This window comes from Pongo pygmaeus, chromosome 5 (assembly GCF_028885625.2).
Source record: "Pongo pygmaeus isolate AG05252 chromosome 5, NHGRI_mPonPyg2-v2.0_pri, whole genome shotgun sequence".
In the NCBI taxonomy this organism is placed as follows: domain Eukaryota; kingdom Metazoa; phylum Chordata; class Mammalia; order Primates; family Hominidae; genus Pongo; species Pongo pygmaeus.
In genome coordinates, this window is record NC_072378.2 from 53,153,534 (window position 1) to 53,175,257 (window position 21,724).

General features: G+C 41.3%; 2 protein-coding genes across 4 annotated transcripts in view; one reads left to right on the top strand and one right to left on the bottom strand.

The window, feature by feature from the left end:
* The window catches only part of LOC129038944 (glutathione S-transferase-like), a 32,095-nt gene that overhangs the window by 823 nt on the left and 9,548 nt on the right, over nt 1–21,724 (bottom strand). For 2 of the 3 annotated variants that reach the window (XR_008503261.1, XR_008503260.1), the window contains exon 5: nt 20,518–20,649. Coding sequence is in view for 1 of the 3 variants with exons in the window: in XM_054492485.1 (XP_054348460.1) it covers nt 17,609–17,779; nt 20,518–20,649 (303 nt within the window). In the remaining 2 variants the exon portion in view is untranslated. Of the gene's footprint in view, nt 1–17,497; nt 17,780–20,517; nt 20,650–21,724 lie in introns of those variants that run through there. The other variant, XM_054492485.1, reaches the window with a different exon arrangement.
* On the top strand, nt 352–16,318 carry TMEM14A (transmembrane protein 14A). The gene is made up of 5 exons (XM_054492487.2): nt 352–699; nt 6,586–6,671; nt 11,261–11,362; nt 13,813–13,900; nt 15,742–16,318. The coding sequence occupies exons 2-5, from the start codon at nt 6,602–6,604 to the stop codon at nt 15,779–15,781; spliced, it is 300 nt and encodes a 99-aa protein (XP_054348462.1). The 5' UTR covers nt 352–699; nt 6,586–6,601; the 3' UTR covers nt 15,782–16,318.

A 21,724-nucleotide genomic window follows, 5' to 3' on the forward strand; every position in this document is an offset into this window, starting at 1 on the left:
TCGGGTTGCCTTTTAGAGGTTCTGGAAATGTCCCTTGAAAGATGAATGGAGTTAACTTAAAAATCTTCCCCTTCTGGGATCATCACACTCTGGGGACTGTTGGGGGGGGGGGAGGGGGGAGGGATAGCATTGGGAGATATACCTAATGCTAGATGACGAGTTAGTGGGTGCAGCGCACCAGCATGGCACATGTATACATATGTAACTAACCTGCACATGGCGCACATGTACCCTAAAACCTAAAGTATAACCAAAAAAAAAAAAAAATCTTCCCCTTCTGTAATTTTGGCTTCTTGCAAACACGCTTCCTGCCAGTCCCGCTCCGTCAGGCGGGAGGCAGCAAACCCCAGCCCTGGCTCCAGGACAGGGCGGAAGGCAGGATAGACGGAGCAACGAGTCCCGCTGCCGCCGCGATGTTGCAGCATAGAGTCTCCTGGCTGCCTGGCCTACAGGCCGCCCCGATTCAGCCGGAGGGCGTGGACCGGGCGGAGCCCTGCAAGGCGAGAAGGGACATAGCGCATGCGCGCGGCAGGGAGGGCGTCTCCAGGAGGGAGCGGCCTCTGCTCAGCGCGAGACGGTGGGGCGCCCAGTGGGACAGTGCTGGTGCGGAGCCTGCTTCCGGACTCCAGGTACCGCGCTTGGCGGCAGCTGGCCTCAGACTTCTGTCTTTTCAGCTGCAGTGAAGGCTTGGGGCTGCAGGTGAGCTGTGCATCCCGCAATGGAGACCTTCCTGTTCTGAATTTTCTTACAAAACCGCAGAAATATAAGGGGCGTTGCTTAGCGGGCATCCCCTCCCCCGCGCCAAACCTGTACAGCAAACGATGATGCAGAGGACCCTGAGGGGATTTTGCAGGGCATCGGTCTTACCTCCGCGGTATCATTTTTCTCCTCCTCCCGAGTTTCTGCCTTCTGGTATCCCTAAATATCCCACCTATCCTGCCTCCTACCTTCCTGGCGCTGGGGTGGTGGGGTGGGCTCATGGATCATTGTAAAATGCTTGGCAGGATTTTAACCTTCTCAGCACCACCCAGACCCCACTTGAAAATGTGCCTTTTGTGCCCTCCAAGAGCTCAGGGGTAGGTAATTGTTATATCTTTAGCATATGAAAATGCTTTTTATATAACAGTTTACCGAAAATCTCTTAGTTCTCCAAATTTTGGAGGATTTGGGGTGGGCAGCGAGGCTGTCCCCTGTCACCTTGTTTTGCACCTGGTATGGTAAATCGTTTTGCTGCATTGCATCCAAGATGCGTTTTAGGCCTTCCAAGGCTTGAGCATCGCATTTGTGATGAGAGCGTGTGATGTGCTGTGCACATCCTCTCACACCTCATCCCTTCCATGTTAACACAGCTTCTGGCTTTAATGTGTGCTTCTGGCCTGGCCACATGGCTCCGTCATGGAAAAGGTGATTCTTTTGTCTGAATATTCTCTGTGAGAACAGAATCTTCTTGCAAGCATTAGGAGTAGATTTATTTTGCCTCTTTAGAACAACAGTCAGTTCACTAAGGAGATTAAGGGGCTGCCTGTTTCCTGGCAATAAAGCTGTATTGCGTAGGTCAGTTACAGAATGTCTTCAGGCAGAAGCTGTTCCTTTGGTTCGCTCACTCATTTATTCATTTAACAAGTATTTTAAGTACCTGCCTTGTGCATGGCAGGATTCTTGGTGCTGTGAGGAGGACAAAGATAAACTGAACCTTGGTTTGCCTTCAAGGAGCTTGGCTGGCTGAGAGTTGAGAGAATCCCAACCAAGTAAAAGGGTATGGGTCCTCAAGAGAAGATCGCAGGAAGAGCTGGGGGGCTCAGGATGGAGTGGAATTAATCTTTCACAACAGCTACTTGGCTTTAGGAGAAAATTAGGTCTAGAAGTTACAACTGATAATGAAAGAACTCTCATAAGCTTCAGGTCTGTATGTAAGGGTGTTTTCCGGACTGTGTGTTGGGCGTCTCAGACTGAATACATTCCAAACACGTCCCATCATTCCTAGCCACCTCCCTCTTCCCCCTCCGCCACACACCTGCTGCTGTTCCCATGTTCTCTGTCTCAGGGAATAGCATGAGGCTCCCCGACTCCCTACTTCTGCTAATGGTCTAAGCCAGATACCTAGGGGTGAGTCATCTCTGATTCACCCCTGACTTTCCCTTCCCGCCTCGAATTCAATTCTGCTGATTCTACCTCCTGAACTACTGAAATCTGTCCACCTTCTCTCCATTCTCATTGCCATTTCTCTAGATAAGCCTACCGTTATCAACAAAGCTCTTGCTTACTTTACTGCAACAGCTTCCCGATTTATCTCCCTGCCTCACTTCACAACCCATCTTCACTACTGCAACTGGGAAGTGCTTGCTGGAATTTAAATCTGATTGTGAGGCTCCCTTCAGTGATCCTTCATTCCCCTTAGGACGGAACCAGACTCCCTTTACGGGGCTTATGTGGGTGTACGGCCTTGTCTTTCTCACCAGCACCCTCTCTTTTCACAAGCCCCTTGCACTTTTCATTTTGAGAACATGCTTTTTTGTGCCATTAGGGCCTTGCACGTGCGCTCCCTTCTGCCAGGAACACCCTTCCCTGCACCCTCTTCACTTGACTTACTCATGCTCTCCTGTAGGGTAAATGCACCTGACAGCAATAATTAAAGCATACCCTTAGAATGACCCTGTGTGGCAGATGAACCTGAATGTGTTTTGTGAACTAGGGAACAGAGGCCTGCCCAACCCAGAGATTTGTTTCTTGTCTGTGAAGAACATCTGAGCCCCTGCCCCACCTGTCCCGTAGAACAGGGGCCATACGGGGAATTGAGGCCTTGAATTTTGAGTTAAATCAAGGTTGCCAGGTGGAGGTCATTGAGGGGAGGGTGTTAAGTGAAAATGCTGCATAAATTGCATGATGTTTGCAAGCGGTTGTTTTCCTGCCCAGCTCACCAACACTGGACTCCCTCCTCTGTTTGTAAGCCCCTAATGGGTCTCTTTTGGCCTCTTGAACCTGTTGCCTTCCTTATTGAGGTTAATAGGGGTTTGGCACAACATCTCTCCAAGGTCCCAGCTGGGACCCTGTCTTATCTTGGTGTCCTTAGGCTTGCAGTCCTTGCTGGGTGCCACTCCTTGTTATGGTACCCACACCTCTCCTCTTAGGGCTCATTCACACATCTGCCTTCTACAGCTCTGTTTTACCATAGTTCCTGGAGGACCATGGCCATGTCTTAGCACTTACCATTGCTTCCTGCTGCCTTGCCTAAAGAAAATGCTAAATAAATAGCTGTTAAGTTGAATTGAGTACAAATATATGTTATAATACTATGGTATGATTCATTAACTAAATTACAAATTCACCCTACCTCAGTTTTCTCAGTGTGCTGAAATAGTAATAGCCTTACACATGTCAAGCTTAAAATAGGTGTAAGGGTGAATGAGAAGAATAATCATTATTATTGGAGCAGCTAATATTTGTTGAGTGCTCAGTATGTGCAAGGCACTGTTTTAAGTGCTTTACAGTATTAACTCATTTAATTTTCAGAACAATCCTATAAGGTAGATATTTTTGTTATCCCTATTTTAAAGATGGAGAAACTGAGTTATTGAGGTTCCACAGCTAGTAAGTAGTGGTATCAGGTTTGAAGATAAGCATACTTTATAGCATATGGTTAGCTCCTTTAGAAAGATAGCAAGTAGGACCAAACATGAGAAGTTCATGGGGCTGAACATTGTAAGTTACCAGATGGAACACAGTGCCCTGTGGTCACAACTTTAAGCTATGAAGAGCATGTGATTGATCCAGAATTGAAAACTCTGAAGAACATGTTTGGTTTACATATTCACTTTTTTCAGCAGCTAACTCAGTTATCAGAGGTGATGTTGCATAGAGGTTAGGACTGAGACTTCCCTAAGTCAGAAATCTTTGTTTTGCTGTATAACCTTCAGGCATTGCTTGCATTCTCTGTGCGCCACTTTCCTCATCTGGAAAATGAGGATAATCATGATAGTACATACCACAGGGTGTGGTCATGATTACATGAGTTGATACATGTAAGGCACCTAGAATGCCTTAGAATGGCACCTAGCACATAGTAATTGCTCAAAAACATTATAACCTCTCTTATTATTATTTGTTTAGCCATCATTCAGTCAGCAAACGGTTTTTGGACCCAGGTTCTGCCTACATGCTACATTCTACTGTACCACTTCTCGGCCACAGATGAGCTCTCCTGTTTTAATTCTCCTTCCTGCAGATGCTGAGCATTTTTCAGTGTTGCCTCCTTTTTGGTGCTGTCATCTCCTGTGCCTCAGATTCCCTCCCCCATACCCTTCCTCATAGTAAGTTCTACTGGATGACTCTGAGATCAGCTCAAAATTCTTCTTCTTCTTCTTCTTTTTTTTTTTTTGAGACGCCCAGGCTGGAGTGCAGTGGCACGATCACAGTTCACTGCAACCTCTGCCTCGCGGGTTCAAGGGATTTTCCAGTCTCAGCCTCCTGAGTAGCTGGGATTACAGACATGCACCACCATGCCACGCCCGGGTAATTTGTTGTATATTTAGTAGAGACGGGGTTTCACCATGTTGACCGGGCTGGTCTCAAACTCCTGACCTCAAGTGATCCACCAGCCTCTGCCTTCCAAAGTGCTGGGATTACAGGCATGAGCCACCTCGCTTGGCCCCTTTTTCTGTTCTACATTAATTTATTACCAATTGATAATGGGAGATAAAAGGCCCATTAACCTAAATGATAAGCAATGAGAAAATTGTAAAAATATGCAAGGAATCTCATGTACCATTCCTCACATTTACAAAGATAATTACCTTCCCTGTGGAGGAAATATAGATGTGAGAAAGCTCAGAAATAAAGGCACCACTGGGGGTCTTAGAACTTAAAAAGCTGTAAAGAACTCCGGAACTCTTATAATGTATTCTCCTAACTTTCAGGGAGAGTTGAGGGTGAGGGAGGGGCATGGTCCGAGGCCTAGTGGCCACATCTCTAGCCTGTGGCTGGCACACTATCTACTGCATCTGAGAGAATTGTGGGCAGGGTTTCAGTGGAACTTCTCACCACTGGGTATGTTTCAGCTGCTGCTATGATGCACAGTAGGATGTCATTGTCATCCATTTAACTTCATGCTGGGGCTATATTGTATTCTTTAGTGATTTGCCATTGATTAAGTGTGGATGTCTCTGCTACCACAGAAAAGCTATCTTGCAAGGAAACTAATGACAAAGCCATTGTTTAAACTGAATTAAACTAATTTACAGTTTTACATTTACAGACTTACTAATTTACAGATTTACAGACATCCATCTGTAAAGAATGAGAGGACTAATATCTGTACAGACATGAAAGAATTATAAGATGGAGTTGTGGAAGTTAAGGAATTTAGACGAGGAAGAAGCCATTTGCTCCAGATCACTTTGATAGTACAGACTAGAGTCAAGGAAATTAGGAGGTAATTAATAAGGGTAGAAGTCAGGGGAGAAGGTTCAAAGGGAGGTGGCATACAGGGGATAGTCGGGCTTTTGGAGGTGGACAGGGAGGGAGGACATTTCAGGCATGGAAGTGAAAAGTGAAGATTGTAGTGTCACAGTTCAGTGAAGAGACCTGGCTGACCAGAGCAGAAGTTTTATTTGGGGAAGTGGAAACAATTGAACAGCTGAGAGTATGGCAGATCTTGAAGACAGGCAGAGGAGAATCAGCTTGAGGTATCCCCCAGAGTGTGCTTAACAGTGATGAGGATGAAGGGGAAAGTAGAGGGTTGGAAGAGGTGAAGTCTGAACCTCTTTTTTCCCTTGAGACAGGGTCTCACTCTGTCATCCAGGCTGGAGTACAGTGGCACAATCATGGCTCATTGCAACCTCAACCTCCCGGGCTCAAACAATCCTCCCAACTCAGCATCCTGAGTAGCTGGGACCACAGGTGCATGCCATCACACCCAGCTAATTTTTTGTATTTTTACTAGAGATGGGGTTTTGCCATGTTGCTCAGATTGGTCTCAAACTCCTGGGCTTAAGCCATCTGCCTGCCTTGATCTTCCAAAGTACTAGGATTACAGGCGTGAGCACCATGCCTGGCCGAACTTCCCTTTCTTTAGTAGATTAGAGAAATTAATTTCTGTAATTCTGTAGAATGCCTTTGTATTAGTCATTCTCACACTGCTCTAAAGAACTACCTGAGACTCGGTAATTTATGAAGAAAAGTGGTTTAATCAACTCACCTTCCACAGGCTGTACAGGAGGCGTGGCTGGGGAAGCCTCAGGAAACTTATAGTCATGGTGGAAGGCAAAGGGGAAGCAAGCATGTCTTCACGTGGTGACAGGAGGGGGAGAGGGCGTGAAGGGGGAGGTGCTATATGCTTTCAAACATCCAGATCTCGTGAGAACTTTAGATCATGGAACAGCACTAGGGGGATGATGCTAAACCATTAGAAACCACCCCCATGATCCAATCACCTCCCACCAGGCCCCACCTCCAACACTCAGGATCACAATTCAATATGAAATTTGGGTGGGGACACACAGCCAAACCATATAAGCATATCATTTTTAGATACATTCCCTCCCCAAAGCTTTTTATTTTGTATAATTTGTCCTTTCCCCCTTGCTTTAGAATTGCAACCTTGCCAATGGACCTGATCGGTTTTGGTTATGCAGCCCTCGTGACATTTGGAAGCATTTTTGGATATAAGCGGAGAGGTAAGCCTAACCCAAATTTTCATGAAAGGGAATTAGTGGGAGTTTGGAGGTTGTGCTAGGTCATCTGAAGCTCTGTAAGTAGGATGAGAAGCTAAAGATGCCTTAGAGGTGGCTGAAGACCAGCGTGTCTTGGAAGGGACTCATGAAAGGAAGAGGCTTCTGTGGGACTGGGCACGACAGAGTGTTCCAGCGTTGGGGTTCTGGGCCTCTCTTCCACCACAAAACTCTCACTTCACTTCATTATCAGTTGCATAGTTAATTGATTTAATCTCCTTCAGGACCACTGCTTATTATTAAATGAGGTTTTTTTTTTTTTGCTTTACATAATCGTGGTACCAAAAAACTGAGTTATATTGATCCTGTGTGTTGCAATGAAAACATTGTTAAATATTAAATATTCAGTTATCATATCCAAAGTTGTCTCTTCACCTTTGTCCAAAAGGGCGGGGGAGGGAAACGGAAACTCAGGTAATCAATTAAAGGGTTTTCATGGAGAAAAAGGAAAGGTCAAATTTTTTTATTTTACTTTTATTTTAGAATCATTTATAGTCATGATGTCTCCTAGTTATGTTTCATATATATATATATATAACCTTTAATAATCTTTCTGACAAACTGTCTCTTACATTTTCATGAAATTTTTTAAATGAAGTTTTTTATTTCAAAGGGTATTATATTTTTGGCAGTGGTTGACTTGAATTTGAGTGAAAAAGCCAGGTCTGCATGGTTACCAGTTAGCTTCCTTCCTTAAAGGCTGCTAAGAAGTCAAAGACCAGAAGCACAGTATAGCTCTTGTAGCTGGGGTGCTGGCAGGTAGAATTGACCGTCATCTACGATTCCTTAAAGCCTGTAATTCACCTTGGATTTTTGTTCATTGTTTCTGTCTTAATGTATGTATTAGAGATATGTATTTGAAGGAAAAAAAAAAAGATGATGGCACCAAAGTAAGACCTGTAAACCAACTACTCAGAGGTTGATGTTTCACAATCTACTTTAAAAAGGACTCAGTTTAAAATGCTGATAAGATTGTTTTTTAAAAAAAATTTTCATTGTCAAAGACAATGTCTAAATAACTTCTATTACAGAACAGAAAAGAACATCTGGGCATTTTTGCCTGCCTTTATGAGAGGTAGAAAGACAGCGGGGAGAGAGATAGAGTTTGTGTGTGTGTGTGTGTGTGTGTGTAAGGAATCATTTTATTCTAACTCACATCTCTTCATTGTTTACCAGCTGGTGGGAACAAATCAAATTACATTAGCTGTGAGGTCTCTGATTTCAAGGGCTTGTTGTCCACCTGCACAATATGGTTCCTTGGCCTCCTGCAAGAGCCCCCCACTAAGTGATCCTGGAAGCCCCCAAGGGTATTATGGGTTCACAAGGAAGCTCACTTTGTAGTATAATGTGGGTTAAAAGCATGGGCCACAGAATCAAGCATTCCTGCATTGCAGTCTTGATGCTGCCACTTACTAGCACTGATACTCAGGTGAGGTGTTTCAACATCTGGGCCTCAGTTCCTCACCTGTAAATTAATCTGTTAGGATTAAATAAGATGTTGCATGGTACACATTCACATGGTGCCTGGCATAGAATAAAGTTTTAATATTTTTGTTTTTTTCTGCTGCTACTGCCCTGCCAGTGGGAGGTCTGTGAGCCATGAGGCATAATACCTTTTTCTAGTTTTGTACTCTAGTTTTGTATTATGTTCTAAGCTGCCAGTGGCTTGAATGTCTTAGAATGTGTGTGTAAAGTGAGTTAACTTTCCTTTGACTTAGAGCTTCCCTAGGTATGAGTCCTGTGTAGCTGGGCCAGGAGACCCTTCTACGGGACAGTTATTGAGAATAATCTTGGGTGGGTGAAAGATGTGATGTCGAAATGGTGTTTGGTGGGAGGACACAGATGTATCCAAATCCTAAACTAGACCAGCTGTGAGACACAAGTTGGGTTAAACGGAGAAGCTGATAGATTTTTATTTTGTTGGGGGTACAGTGGGGAGAGAGGGCAGCCAGTGGCGGGACACAGGATGCTGAGCACTGTGCTTGCCTGGGCTCACCCCTCCTCCCAGGTAGGTCTCCAGAGAGGTGGATGACCAAGAAGATGCTATGATATGGAGGCTCTTCCTAGGCCAGGTAACACCGAGTGCCCAGAGTGAAAGAGGGCCAGATGGCATTCCCTGCCTTGTCCCACACTAGGGCTGAACCAGATCTTACACCTTCCTACTCCAGTTGAAGGGAAGGGCACTGACACAGCAATCCCTCCAGAGAGGTGCAGGTGCGCTTGCTGGGCAGGCTGCTATTCGGAGGACCACAAGAGCACCTGCAGGGAAGCTCCCAGATGCATCTTTCAACTCCTTTTAAAACTCCTCTTCCAAGACTGCCCCACCCAGATCAGGCATCCCAGGAAGTGGGAAGGAAAGAGCTTAGAGCTGCTTTTCTTGTCGCCCCCACTATGGGGCACTGAGCTTGTTCTCAGGATCTTTGCTTCCTTCCACCAGCGTGGCTTTCTTGTAAAACAGCCCACAGTCCTGCCACCTTCCTCAGGCAAGATGAAATGTCTCAAGAACCTTCCTGGTTCTTGCTACTGGTGAGCCTGCCCCTGCTGTTTGCTGTCTGATCTCATCAAGACTGAAGTGTAGACACTGCCACTTTCTCCACATACTTAAGTGTGCATGTATGGTGGTGGTGGGGAGGGTGGGGTGGAGTGATCCTAACAGTAAATAAATCTTCAGGGTATACAGAAAAGAGCATCATAGAATCTCTAGGTGAGAAGACACCTTAATGGTCACCTAGTTGTGCATTTCAGAAAGTGTTTTAATCTCCTTAATATCCTTATCTGGTATCTTCTGCTTGAACATGACCCATACATAACAGGGATGCATTAAATCAGTATTTATCAAGTGCTCCTATGTACCTGGCCCTGTGTCTCGCCCTGGGGAAACAGCAATCGCTCACAAGTGAGTAAGGGCAGACTGACATTCAATCCATGAACAGCATATAAACATATGATCAGGAATAGTGGAAGACTATGATGGGGGCCCTCGTTCAGAATGGTGGGTTGGAGAAGACAACACTTAAGCAGACATCCGAAGGTGAGCTACGCTTGGCCGAGTGAACAGTGCAGAGACAAGCAGTCTGCACAAGGAACAGTATGTCTGAAAGCCATGACGAATAGAGTTTGGTATACTCAGAGAACTGAAAGAAGGCCAGGGTTCCCACAATATAGCAAACTGGATTATTTTTCCCAAGAGCTTTGGGAAGCACTAAGGGTTTTTAATTAGGAGAGTGACCTGTCCAGATGTATGTTTTTAAAAGATCATCTTACTGTGTTTGAAGAATAGCTTTTGGGGGAAACAATGTGTAATTTAACATTATCTCCAACTGTAACATTCTAAGCCATTATATTTATAAATATATATATTTATAAATATATATATTTATAAATATATATATTTATAAATATAAATATATATATATATATATATGGCATGGATGATTAACCCTGTTTTACAACTGCTAAAACTTAGAGAGGCGAAGTGACTTAGCCAGAGTCCTTTAGCCAGCAAGTGAAAGAATTAGGACTAGAACCTAGCGTGTTTGTCTTCTCATTCAGGATGCTGCTCCGGTGTGTGTGTGTGTGTCGTGTGTGTGTGTTTGTGTGTTGTATGTGTTTTGTGTGTGTGTTGTGTGTGTGTGTTTGTGTGTGTGTGTGTGTGTGTGTGTTGTGTGTGTATGCATGTGCTGCAGTGGTTCTTAACCCTGGCTGCACATTTGAATTTCCAATGGATATTTTAAAAATGAGATACTTTGACCCTACCCCCCAGGGATTTTAACCTAACAGATTCTAAATAGGGTGAGTTCTATGAAGCAAGGATTGTGTGTGTCTTATTCATAGTGTCACTGGCATGTAACCCACTGTCCAGTGCACAGAAAGTGCTTGGTGTTTGCCACAGTGCTCTGGGGTGGGTGTGTGGGTTGGGGGCTGGGAGTGTACTGGTGGGGTGAGTGCATGGGATAGGGACTGGGTAGCTGGGGTCAGTATTCTGATTCTTCGTCTTTCTTGGTAGGGCCTCTATTAGTCCTTGAGTCCTGACATCTTGAGACTTGAAGGTTTGTTAATTATTCAGGATGGAACCATTGTTTGGTTTGTATAGCACTTCTGTCTTTACCTCTATAAACTAAAAATACCTTTGCATCTTAGTTTTTATCATCACAACCTCATCACAAAAAGGAGGCAAAGAGAATAGGAAAAATTAAAAAAGAAGGGCTTAAGGAAGTTAAATAATTGCCCAAGATCATGCAATCAATGTCCAAGCCACCAGCACAAGGCAGGTTTTCTTATTTCCCCAAGTGACATCTAACCCCGCTGCACTGCTGCGCCCTCAGGGCTCCTCTGCCTTGTATTTGGGTTCAGCAGGAAACAGTCATCTCCTAGAAAGTATCCATGAAGAGGCCTATTCTTAATCTGGCTTTGTCCAGTTACTGTGCCCAAGTAGGAATACATTTGAAGGTGCCTGTATCATACTAGAAGTAATGGAATGAATTCCTTTCATTTTGGGATTCTCTTTGTGATCTCATATTTTTTTCCCCTCCCAGGTGGTGTTCTGTCTTTGATTGCTGGTCTTTTTGTTGGATGTTTGGCTGGCTATGGAGCTTACCGTGTCTCCAATGACAAACGAGATGTAAAAGTGTCACTGTGTAAGTAAGGCATTTTACCTGGTTACAGAGACTGAAACATTGGAGATGATCTTTTTGATACCCTATGCTAGATATACTAGAGCATATTTAGTCAAATGGCAAATGGCCATATGCCTGTGTTGAGGCTGAATACAACACTTACTCCTTTCTAGAAAGACCTGATAAAAAATGATGGTACTCGGCCGGGCGCGGTGGCTCACGCCTGTAATCCCAGCACTTTGGGAGGCAGAGGCGGGTGGATCACGAGGTCAGGAGATCGAGACCATCCTGGCTAACACAGTGAAACCCTGTCTCTACTAAAAATACAAAAAATTAGCCGGGCGTGGTGGCGGGCGCCTGTAGTCCCAGCTACTCGGGAGGCTGAGGCAGGAGAATGGCCTGAACCCGGGAGGCGGGGCTTGCAGTGAGCCGAGATTGTGCCACTGCACTCCAGCCTGGGCGACAGAGCGAGACTCCGTCTCAAAAAAAAAAAAAAAAAAAAAAAAAAAGATGGTACTGCTGCTACCAGGCCTTCCAACTCAGAAGAATATTTCTATAAAACCTTGTTACTAGAAAAATTGAATTAGGAAAAGCAAGGAATTGTTTTCAGATTTTCTGCTAACTCTCCTAAATGCATATTTAGCATAGTTTTTACATTGCTATGAAAATAACTAAAAAAGAGACAGCCTTGCATTATTTCATTTAATTCACAAACATCTTTTAGATTCTGCACTGCCTTAAGACTTAACCTAAAAAAGCAAGGCTGACGCTTTTTTAGCTTCTTCCCTTGTTAAGCTTAATGGGAGAATATCCACAGAAAAAATGGAAACCTGTGTGTTTAAAGTCACCAGGACACTTGACTTTCATCTCACTTGAAAGAGATACACAGTGAAGGTTTAGAAAACTATACCAAGGATATTTTCTCTAGTTGATTTATTATTCAAAGTGCCTTGGTCGTGTATGGAAAAAAATATAAATGAAGACAAAATTGTTCTATATTTGAAGGAGAGAGAGAGATTTGGGTTTTTTTTTCTTTAGTTATTTTTATAAGGGACTAGGGATATTTTTAGTAATGAGGTTGTGTTAGATGTGTCAGCCAGATATAGTGATATTAGGATTTTTATTGATATGCATTTAAATAGTTCACAAGTATTTATTGTCAGTCATTTTATTTTTTATATCAATAAACAGTTTTTCTTTGAAAGCCGTTTTTAAATTGTGGCATTGATGTCCTAATATCTTACATAAAACTACCTCTCCCTTCATAGATACAGCTCCAAAAAGGCTGACATGATGCTTCTGAATAAAATACTATTGCTTAGACTATTATTTAGTTTCAGGCATCAAATTCTCCAAAATGGAATGCTACAAAACAAAACCAATCAGCCTTCTTTTAGTATTTTTTTTTATTAATCAGATCTTACTTGTAAAAGACACATGAACTATTTTCTTTATATTCAGTTAACTGAACATTAATGAGTGTCTCCTGTGGGTCCAAGTGTGCTACTTAGCGTTTCTGAGGGAAGTTGAATAAAGCTCAGTGCTAGCCTTCGAGGAGTGTTCTTTGAATAGAAATTTAGGTTAGAAAAAGACTTTCTTAGCTAGGCGTGGTGGCTCATGCCTGTAATCTCAGCACTTTGGGAGGCTGAGGCCGGTGGATCACTTGAGGCCAGGAGTTCAAGACCAGCCTAGCCAACATAGCAAGACCCTGTCTCTACTAAAAATACAAAAATTAGCTGGATGTGGTTGTACATGGCTGTAATCTCAGCTACTTGGGAGGCTGAGGCAGAATTGCTTGAACCCGGGAGGCAGAGGTTGCTGTGAGCTGAGATCACGCCACTGTACTCCAGCCTGGGTGACAGAGCAAGACTCTGTCTCAACAACAACAACAACAACAACAACAAAGTCTTTCTCTTTTGAAGATATTTCAGGAATGGATTTTAACATGTTTGTTTACCCAGAAACCTTTTCGACAAGGTAGATGATGAAGTGTTTTTTTGTTTGTTTGTTTTTTGTTTTTTTGAGATGGAGTTTCGCTCTTGTTGCCCAGTCTGGAGTGCAATGGCATGATCTCAGTTCACCACAACCTCTGCCTCCCCAGTTCAAGCAATTCTCCTGCCTCAGCCTCCCGAGTAGCTGGGATTACTGGCATGTGCCACCATGCCCTGCTAATTTTTTTTCTATTTTTAGTAGAGACGAGGTTTCTCCATGTTGGTCAGACTGCCCTCAAACTCCCGACATCAGGTGATCCACCCACCTCTGCCTCCCAGAGTGCTGGGATTATAGGCGTAAGCCACTGGCCCGACCATGAGGTGTTTTAATAGAGCACTTTATCTTTTCAAGACAATGGCAACTCAGTACCTATCCATAATAGTTATAATGTTAGAAAGCTTTAAATGGTACCCACTGTTTTCCCACAAGCATTGATAACATGTTTGAAACTCTGGTTCATGAATTAGTTTGGTTTTCAGTTACAGCTTTCTTCCTGGCTACCATAATGGGTGTGAGATTTAAGAGGTCCAAGAAAATAATGCCTGCTGGTCTGGTTGCAGGTTTAAGGTAAGTAAAACTATTTTGATCAATACTTTCCTCTGCGGTTGTTTTGAAGTGCTGAATTTTGGGGAAACATCAATTTTAATTTGAAAGATCAAAGTCCTTTTTGTTATAATAAGCATGACAGTAAAAACCTTGAGATAGCATGGATTCAGTGGGTCTTTGATATTGATGTACCCATGAACATTCTTATTGGATACGCATAGTGTTGCTGTAGTATCTGGTCACATAGGCATACTTGCCTTTTTCAGAAGAAAGAGCTAAACTCAGCCTCATTTTTCCTCAAGATTCACCCATCTGCAACAGTAAATGTGTTCATTTAAATCTAATACTCAGTCCCTTTTAGAGAGTTTGACAGAGTGACAATGTGATACAGTTATTTCAAGTTTTTAAGGGAGAGAAATTTAATATTTTTAAGAGTTTTTAAGAAAGAAGTTTTAATATTTTTTAAAAGATAAACAGAGGGCCTCAAGTTTCTCTTAATTTGATCCAGTAATTCTATCCATGAGATTAAGCATATTACCAAATAAAAATTTAGAGATAACATTTTAAAAATTTCTCCAGAAAGCTGGCTTTATATGTTGAAAGCCATAAACATGTTTATTTCCTTTGATAGACATTTTCACTTTTTGGAATTTATTCCAAAGCAGTGAGATGTGCACAAAGACTGATGTTCATTGTAACTTTATTTCTAGAGAAAACACAATAGACTGAAAAATTAGGAACAACCTAACAGTTCACCAGTAAGGAGATGTTTGAAAAAATGTTTTGTCCATTTAATGGAATATTGAATGAGCATTACATTTTTATGTTTTCAAAAATGATTTGTTGGCATTGGAAAATCTTAGTGACATAATAAGGTATAAAAACAGGATCAAAACAACCAAATATAGTGTGATTAAAAAAATGTTTGTGTATAAAAAAACAGGAAGGAAATATTTCAAACTGTTAGTAGTGTTTTTCTGTGGGTGATAGTGTGATGAATAATTGTAATGTTCCTCTTTCTACTTTTGTGTATAATTTTCTAGTGTGACTATGTATTATGTTTCAGGGAGGGGAGGAGGAGTGGATTACAAAAGACAGCTTTCCAGTTATAGCCCTGTTCTAAAAGTGATACTTGGTTGTGGGAAGAATCAGAAGTAGGGTTTATGGGCTGGGTGCAGTGGCTCATGCCTGTGATCCCAGCACTTTGGAAGGCTGAGGCGGGTGGATCACTTGAGGTCAAGAGTTCAAGACCAGCCTAGCCAACATGGCAAAACCCCATCTCTACAAAAATTAGCCGAGTGTGGTGGTGGGCACCTGTAATCCCAGCTACTTGGGAGGCTGAGGCAGGAGAATTGCTTGAGCTCAGGAGGTGGAGGTTGCAGTGAGCCAAGACTGTGTCACTACACTCCAGCCTGGGTGGCAGAGTGAGACTCCATCAGAAAAAAGAAAGAAAAAAAAAGAAAAAAAGAAGTAGGGTTTATGGATCCAGAAGAAGGCCTCAGTTAATAGAAAGTAGCTAAGATTGAATTAGTAACTGCCCCAAGTTGGTCCTCGATTATTTTTTCAAGTTGCTTTATTTTACTAGCTTTTGAAAGTTTGTTTCTTCCCAAACCTTTCTCTTATAAACCCTCATCCAAGATTTTCAGGACAGCAGGTTCTGATTTTTCCTTATTCATTTAGTGAGCATTTTAAAGTGGCTAATTCAGTTATGTCTGGGATGTTTTAATCCTCCAAGGGGTTGAGCTGGGAGAGCCCCAAGCCAAGGATTAGTAACACTACCGGGTAGGCGAGTGCATGGCCCTTGCTGTCTTATGCCAGATAAAAGTGACTCTCCCTTTGTCTTTGTTGTATTTTAAATCCAGCCTGATGATGATCCTGAGACTTGTCTTGTTGCTGCTCTGAGCATCTGGAGGAACAGAAAACTAAGTTCATATCATCCTGCTGTAATGGGCAGAGCACTTTTTTCGTATTTAAAAGATAAACTTCAATATGGAATGCTAGAAACACAAATAGCACTGTCACCTCTAATATGAACATTAGTTTGAGGTAGTTTTTTTCTAAAGCAAAAATTTTAACTGTTTTCTAATTGTCAAGCACTATTTTCATTAAAAGTGTCTAATGAATCATGATACACTCTTCCATTTGTTGTGTCTATTTTTTATATATTTGATATTTTTTGAAAATTCCAAATACTCATGTCTCAAGTAAGCTGAAACTACAACTTGTCACATAAAGGAATTCTTAAGTGGAGTTCACAGAATGCTAATGTATCTATTTGTCATTTGTGTTATATTTGAAATTATTAGAAATTATGCTTTTTCCATTTTAATTGTATTGCTGCCAGTGCTATTTTTTTCTTTAAAAAATTTTATTCTTAGCACACTCTTATGTCCTAACTGAATGTATTCAGTATTCAAATAAAAGACATTTTGGTTCAAACCTGCTTCTTTCATGTTAGTTTTTCCTCTGAATACTCAAATCATCTTTGACATTTAAATGTTCAATTATTAACGAAAAGGGTTGAGAAGGAGGGTTTATTTAAGCCAACATTCTACTTCCTCAGGAGTAGATACTTTTTTCTCTCTGAAAGAGTAACAATTCTGAAACAAAACCGATTTTGTTTCAAATTACCACTTTATTTTTAGGCATAGTTATAACTTTTAATGTCCAAGGCACTTTTAGGGCCCAAATTGAACATCGGGAGACCTGAATCCCAGCCCAATTTTTCCACCCCCTTGATGCTCTTTGGAAGGTCATTTCCTTTCCCTCTGACTCAGTTTCTCATTCCTAAGGAGGAATCGAACTAAATGATCGACCCTTTAGAGCTCTAAAAATCTACAGTTCCTATCCTGTTGGTTATGTGCAGTGGTGTCATATTTCAAACCCTTTCTTTAAGTGAAAGCGTAGGGTCCTCAACTGATAACGGCAGAGTTCATATGGTTCTGTTCGATTGGTTACCTTTCCCAACTGACTTTCAAGGAGGTTGTTAAACTTTCAGTGATAAGTAATTCAATTAAGGGAAGAAAAAAGCTGTACCAGTTGAACCAAATAGGAAATCTAGATAAAATTATTTGACATACTTAAAAAAATCCCAATTTAAAGAAGAAGAAAAAAAATCCCATAAATCCTAATGGTGGCAAAGAGGTTGTTACTACAGGCAAGGCTGGAAAAAGCCGTCGTCATTGAGGTGCTCTGTTCACTTGCTAGCTGTCAGAGATGACTGAGGAGAACCTCCAGATTCAGACTGACAGCAGCTTATAGTCAAAACTGATTATGATACTGACGTAGAAACTAACTGTGAAATTGATCCTAGAAATACATGCTGTGTCTGCAGAATACTCTAGTGATTGAAAGTTTAAGACACTGGTTTGAAGCTATGCTGTTCCCTGGACTTTTCCCAAAAGGTTGTAGAAGTGAATGATAGTGATCTGTGTGCTTTTTTTGTTTTGTTTTTAAAGAAATCTTTGGCATCCATTTGCATATTTGTTATTTTACTCTTTTGCAATACGTAGAATCCAGAAGGATTCATATTTGGATGGCTCTGATTAATTGGTGTTTTCTTGTTTAATGAAAAGTAGAAGAGGTTCTCTAACTTAACAGATATTAGGCAGTTTATTTCCTCATGTTTTATTACTTTATTACATTAATGTGGCTTTATGATATTTTTATGGGTCTGCTACAAATGCACAGTGAAATATTTACTACGTTTCTTAGACTTTGTTTCATTTGTTAATACTTAGCTACTGCAGTGCTCATGTTTTTAAGAAACATGCCACGTTCAAGTTTAAATATGTTCTTCACAGTCTTAATGGATTCTTCATCCAGTGGAGGCTTCCTTTGGCTTCCAGGTTGGAGAAATTTATTAATTGTGAGGATGTGGCTGATTCTGGCCTTGAATTTCTAAAATGCAAAAGAATACTATCCAAGAGAGAAGAATATAACCAAACAAAGTAAAATGCAAATGAGCCACATTCTGGTAGAGGTGGGGGATAATTGGGATTTTCATACATTGTGGACATTGCAAAGTGATACTGCCACTTTGCAAGTTAGCAGTATTTCTCAAGAACCACAAAAATGTTCATAGGCTATTACGAAGTGATTCCATTTTAAAAATTGTGTCCTAATGATGTAATCTTAAATGTGGAAAAATCTATACCTACAAAGATATTGTTGCAACATTATTTATAAAAACAAACATTCTAAAGCATCCTGGTATACAATAAAGAGAAGTCCTCATTTTTCTTATGCCAGAAGCATTTTTCATGTTATGTAATCTTTGAAAACTTTAAGTGGCTGCATAGAATTCTATCCAATGAACATATCCTCATTTATGTAGATGTTTCTCAGTTTATTATTAGACATTTAAGTTGTTTATGATTTTCACCATTTAAAATCAGGTTAGGCTGTGGCACGGGTGAAAGTGGCCACTTTGGCGGTGCCTCGTCCTTGCAGCTAATGGGAAGCAAGCGTGTTCTAGAAAGCCAGAGTCTCCAGCAACCCCTCTTATCACCATCATGGCAGTCCCAGGTTGCAACAAGGACAGTGTCAGAGCAGGCTGTAAAAAATATGGCTTCCTGGTCACCTGACTTTTGAATGCTGCAACTTTCTCCAAGTAGACCCCAAAGGGACATAGTTTTGGATGTCAGCAGTGCAAACGGTGAAGACTGATGAATAAAATGAAGAACTGAATAAATTGCAAGCATTACAGGAAAAAAAGAATAAAGAGAAGAAGAAAAAGCAAAGAGAAAAGCAATTTTTTTAAAAAAGGAAAAGGTCTTATTCATCCAGTTCCACTGAAAAGGACATTTCAAAAGAAACAAAAATATCAGAACAAAGAAAAGAAAAAAAGGCCGGGTGTGGTGGCTCACACCTGTAATTCCAGCACTTTGGGAGGCTGAGGTGGGTGGATCATGAGGTCAGGAGTTTGAGACCAGCCTGGCTGACATAGTGAAACCCTGTCTCTACTAAAAATACAGAAAAAAAAAAAAAAATTAGCTGGGCATAGTGGCAGGTGCCTGTAATCCAAGCTACTTGGGAGGCTGAGGCAGGAGAATCACTTGAACCTGGGAGGTGGACGTTGCAGTGACATCTCAAAAAAAAAAAAAAAAAAAAGAAAAAAGAAAAAGTACATCAAAAAAAGGAAGCCAGGTGCAGTGGCTCACACTTGTAATCCCAGCACTTTGGAAGGCAGAGGGAGGCAGATCACCTGAGGTCGGAAGTTCAAGACCAGCCCGGCCAACATAGTGAAACCCGTCTCTACTAAAAATACGAAAATTAGCCAGGCATGGTGGTGTGCACCTGTAGTCACAGCTACTCGGGAGGCTGAGGCAGGAGAATCGCTTGAATCCAGGAGGCAGAGGTTGCAATGAGCCGAGATCGTGCCACTGTACTCCAGCTTGGGGAACAGAGTGAGACTTCCGTTTCAAAAAAAAAGAAAAAGAAAAAAGGAAAAGCATTCTTCAACCCCTACTTGTTATGAATCCTCCAAAAAGTAACTGAGGCTTTGGCTTAAGCCATTAAATTTAAAGATTTGTTTAAAAATGATTTGCCCTTCCTTGGAATTTGCTATATATTATGCTTTGCAATAAATCACAGCCTTTTCCATATAGACATTTTTCATGTGTGGGACCATTATCCCTCTGGCAATATATTTTTAATGTGCTATGACTGTAAAGTATTAAATCAGTCTTGTTACTTGATAGCCATGCCCCAAGTATAGCTATTTGTACATACTAAACATATCATTTTTGATGTTTGTGTCTCTGTGTGTTTGGCTGGTGTTATTACTTCCTAAGTTGATTGTAAAATGGCTTTACTACGGTCAACACAGGTCATCTACCTAGCAGTTAATGAGTATTGCTGAATCAGGTGTCCACCTTCCAGTGATGAAGCGAGGTATGGGGCAATGTTTCACTCTTGACACTGAAAAATTTAATAGCTTTATAAGATGTAATATATAAAGATAGTGAAATTCTTTACTGTTGTTTTTTAAATCTCTAGGGTTTTTTTTTAATATCATAGAAGATGAAGCTGCTTAATGGTCTTGACTAGGACTTTTAAAATGAATGATGTCTGTGGAAAGATGATCATGAAAACATTTAAACAAAATTTCATTGTTTTATGAAATGCAGAGTTTCTAGTATCTGCCTCCTTTGTTTTTGTAACAATTAAAATATTTCTTTCTTGTTAAAAGGTTATTCTGAACACAATAAATGGAATATACATATAATCAAGAAAAGTTTCAAAAATAGACTACATTGTAAAGAAATGAGGCAGACTAACAATGTCAAAACATGTTTATAATGTAATATGGGTCAGGTGCAGTGGCTCATGCCTGTAATCGCAGTACTTTGGGAGGCTGAGGCAGGAGGATCATTTGAGCCCAGGAGTTCAAGACATCTGCTTTCTCTTATCATGTTACATTTTAGTTTACCACATTATATTGAAGTTACCAGTCTATGCGCTTGGTTTCACCAGGAGATAGCTGCCTTGAGGGCATCTTTGTATTTCTAGCACAGGCCTTGGCATAAAGAAGTTAGTAGGTTCATAAATGATGGTGAATGACTGAATGAAAGAATAAGTGGATAATCCAAATTCATTCTCCCTGCAGTTCTTGGGAGCTATTTGGATAGCATTACCTGTAGCAGAGGAAAGCCCAAGAGGACACTGGGTTTGCACTCTTCAGTCATTAAGATGACTTCAGATTGCTGTGTATCAGCCCAACTCAGCCGATTGCCCACGAGAAAATCTTGTCTATGGTCTCTCAGTGCCTGCATGATGGTTAATAAGGAAAAGGTAGAAGATGAAGGACACACCTAACATATAATTTAAAGTCAGCTTGATTTGGCAGAAAGTCTTCTAGAAGTTAAGAGACCTGGCTTCTAATCTGTTCTTTGCCACTGACTACCTGTGTGAGCTCACAGAAACCCCATTTCTCTTGGGCTTCGTGAGGTGAAAGGAATGGAATAGCTTAAATCCTCCTGACTTATTCTCAACATAGGAAACAGTTTTATCTCATGTGCTTGTCTTCTTTTCATCTCCTCTCCCTGTACCTATCCCATGAACCTCTGTAGAGTGATTTTAGCACCAGACCCTCCATTGGTGGCTCTTCCTGGGATGATGGTATTTTCTCCTTGCACCATCTCAGGGTGGATTCTTTAGGTGTGCTGCTCTTTGGAAGGTACTGTGTTTGCAGGGAGAGTGTCATTCCCAGGGGGACCCAACCCTCATTTTTATAAGCAAATTTTCTTCAAATAGGGCTGTAAATTATGAGTTAAAATTGATCAAATACAAAATGAAATGTAAGTTTGGAGGAGGTGGTCACTAAAGTACATTCTAGGCCATAGACTTCATGATGTTTTGATACTTGGGCATAGGATCAGGACCTAGAGAGACCCAAGTACAGGTTCCAACTTTATTAGTTGTATGACACTGGGCAGGTTCTGTTGCTTCTTTAAGATATAGTTGCTTCATCTGTAAATGAGGAAATAATTTATCCTTATTTACAGAAGAAGCAACCACATAGTATCTTGTGGAGTTATTATAAAGATTAAATGGATTAGTGCATGCAAATTGTATAGCACAGCACTTGGCACTCAGTAAAGGTGAGCCATTATTATTATTATTAGCACTGTTGTTAGTGCAGTTACAGTCACATTTTTAGTTATGAGAAGTCTGCACTTCATAGTATCTTACAACAAAAACTTCATGCATTAGTTTACCACATGGTGGTGGTAAACATTCACTCTGTTGTCAATATTTGTATGATAAAAGATCTTAAGTTACATGCTGATTACAAAGGAATATATTATCTTTGAAACACTTTTGAAGGAAACAATATGGGGA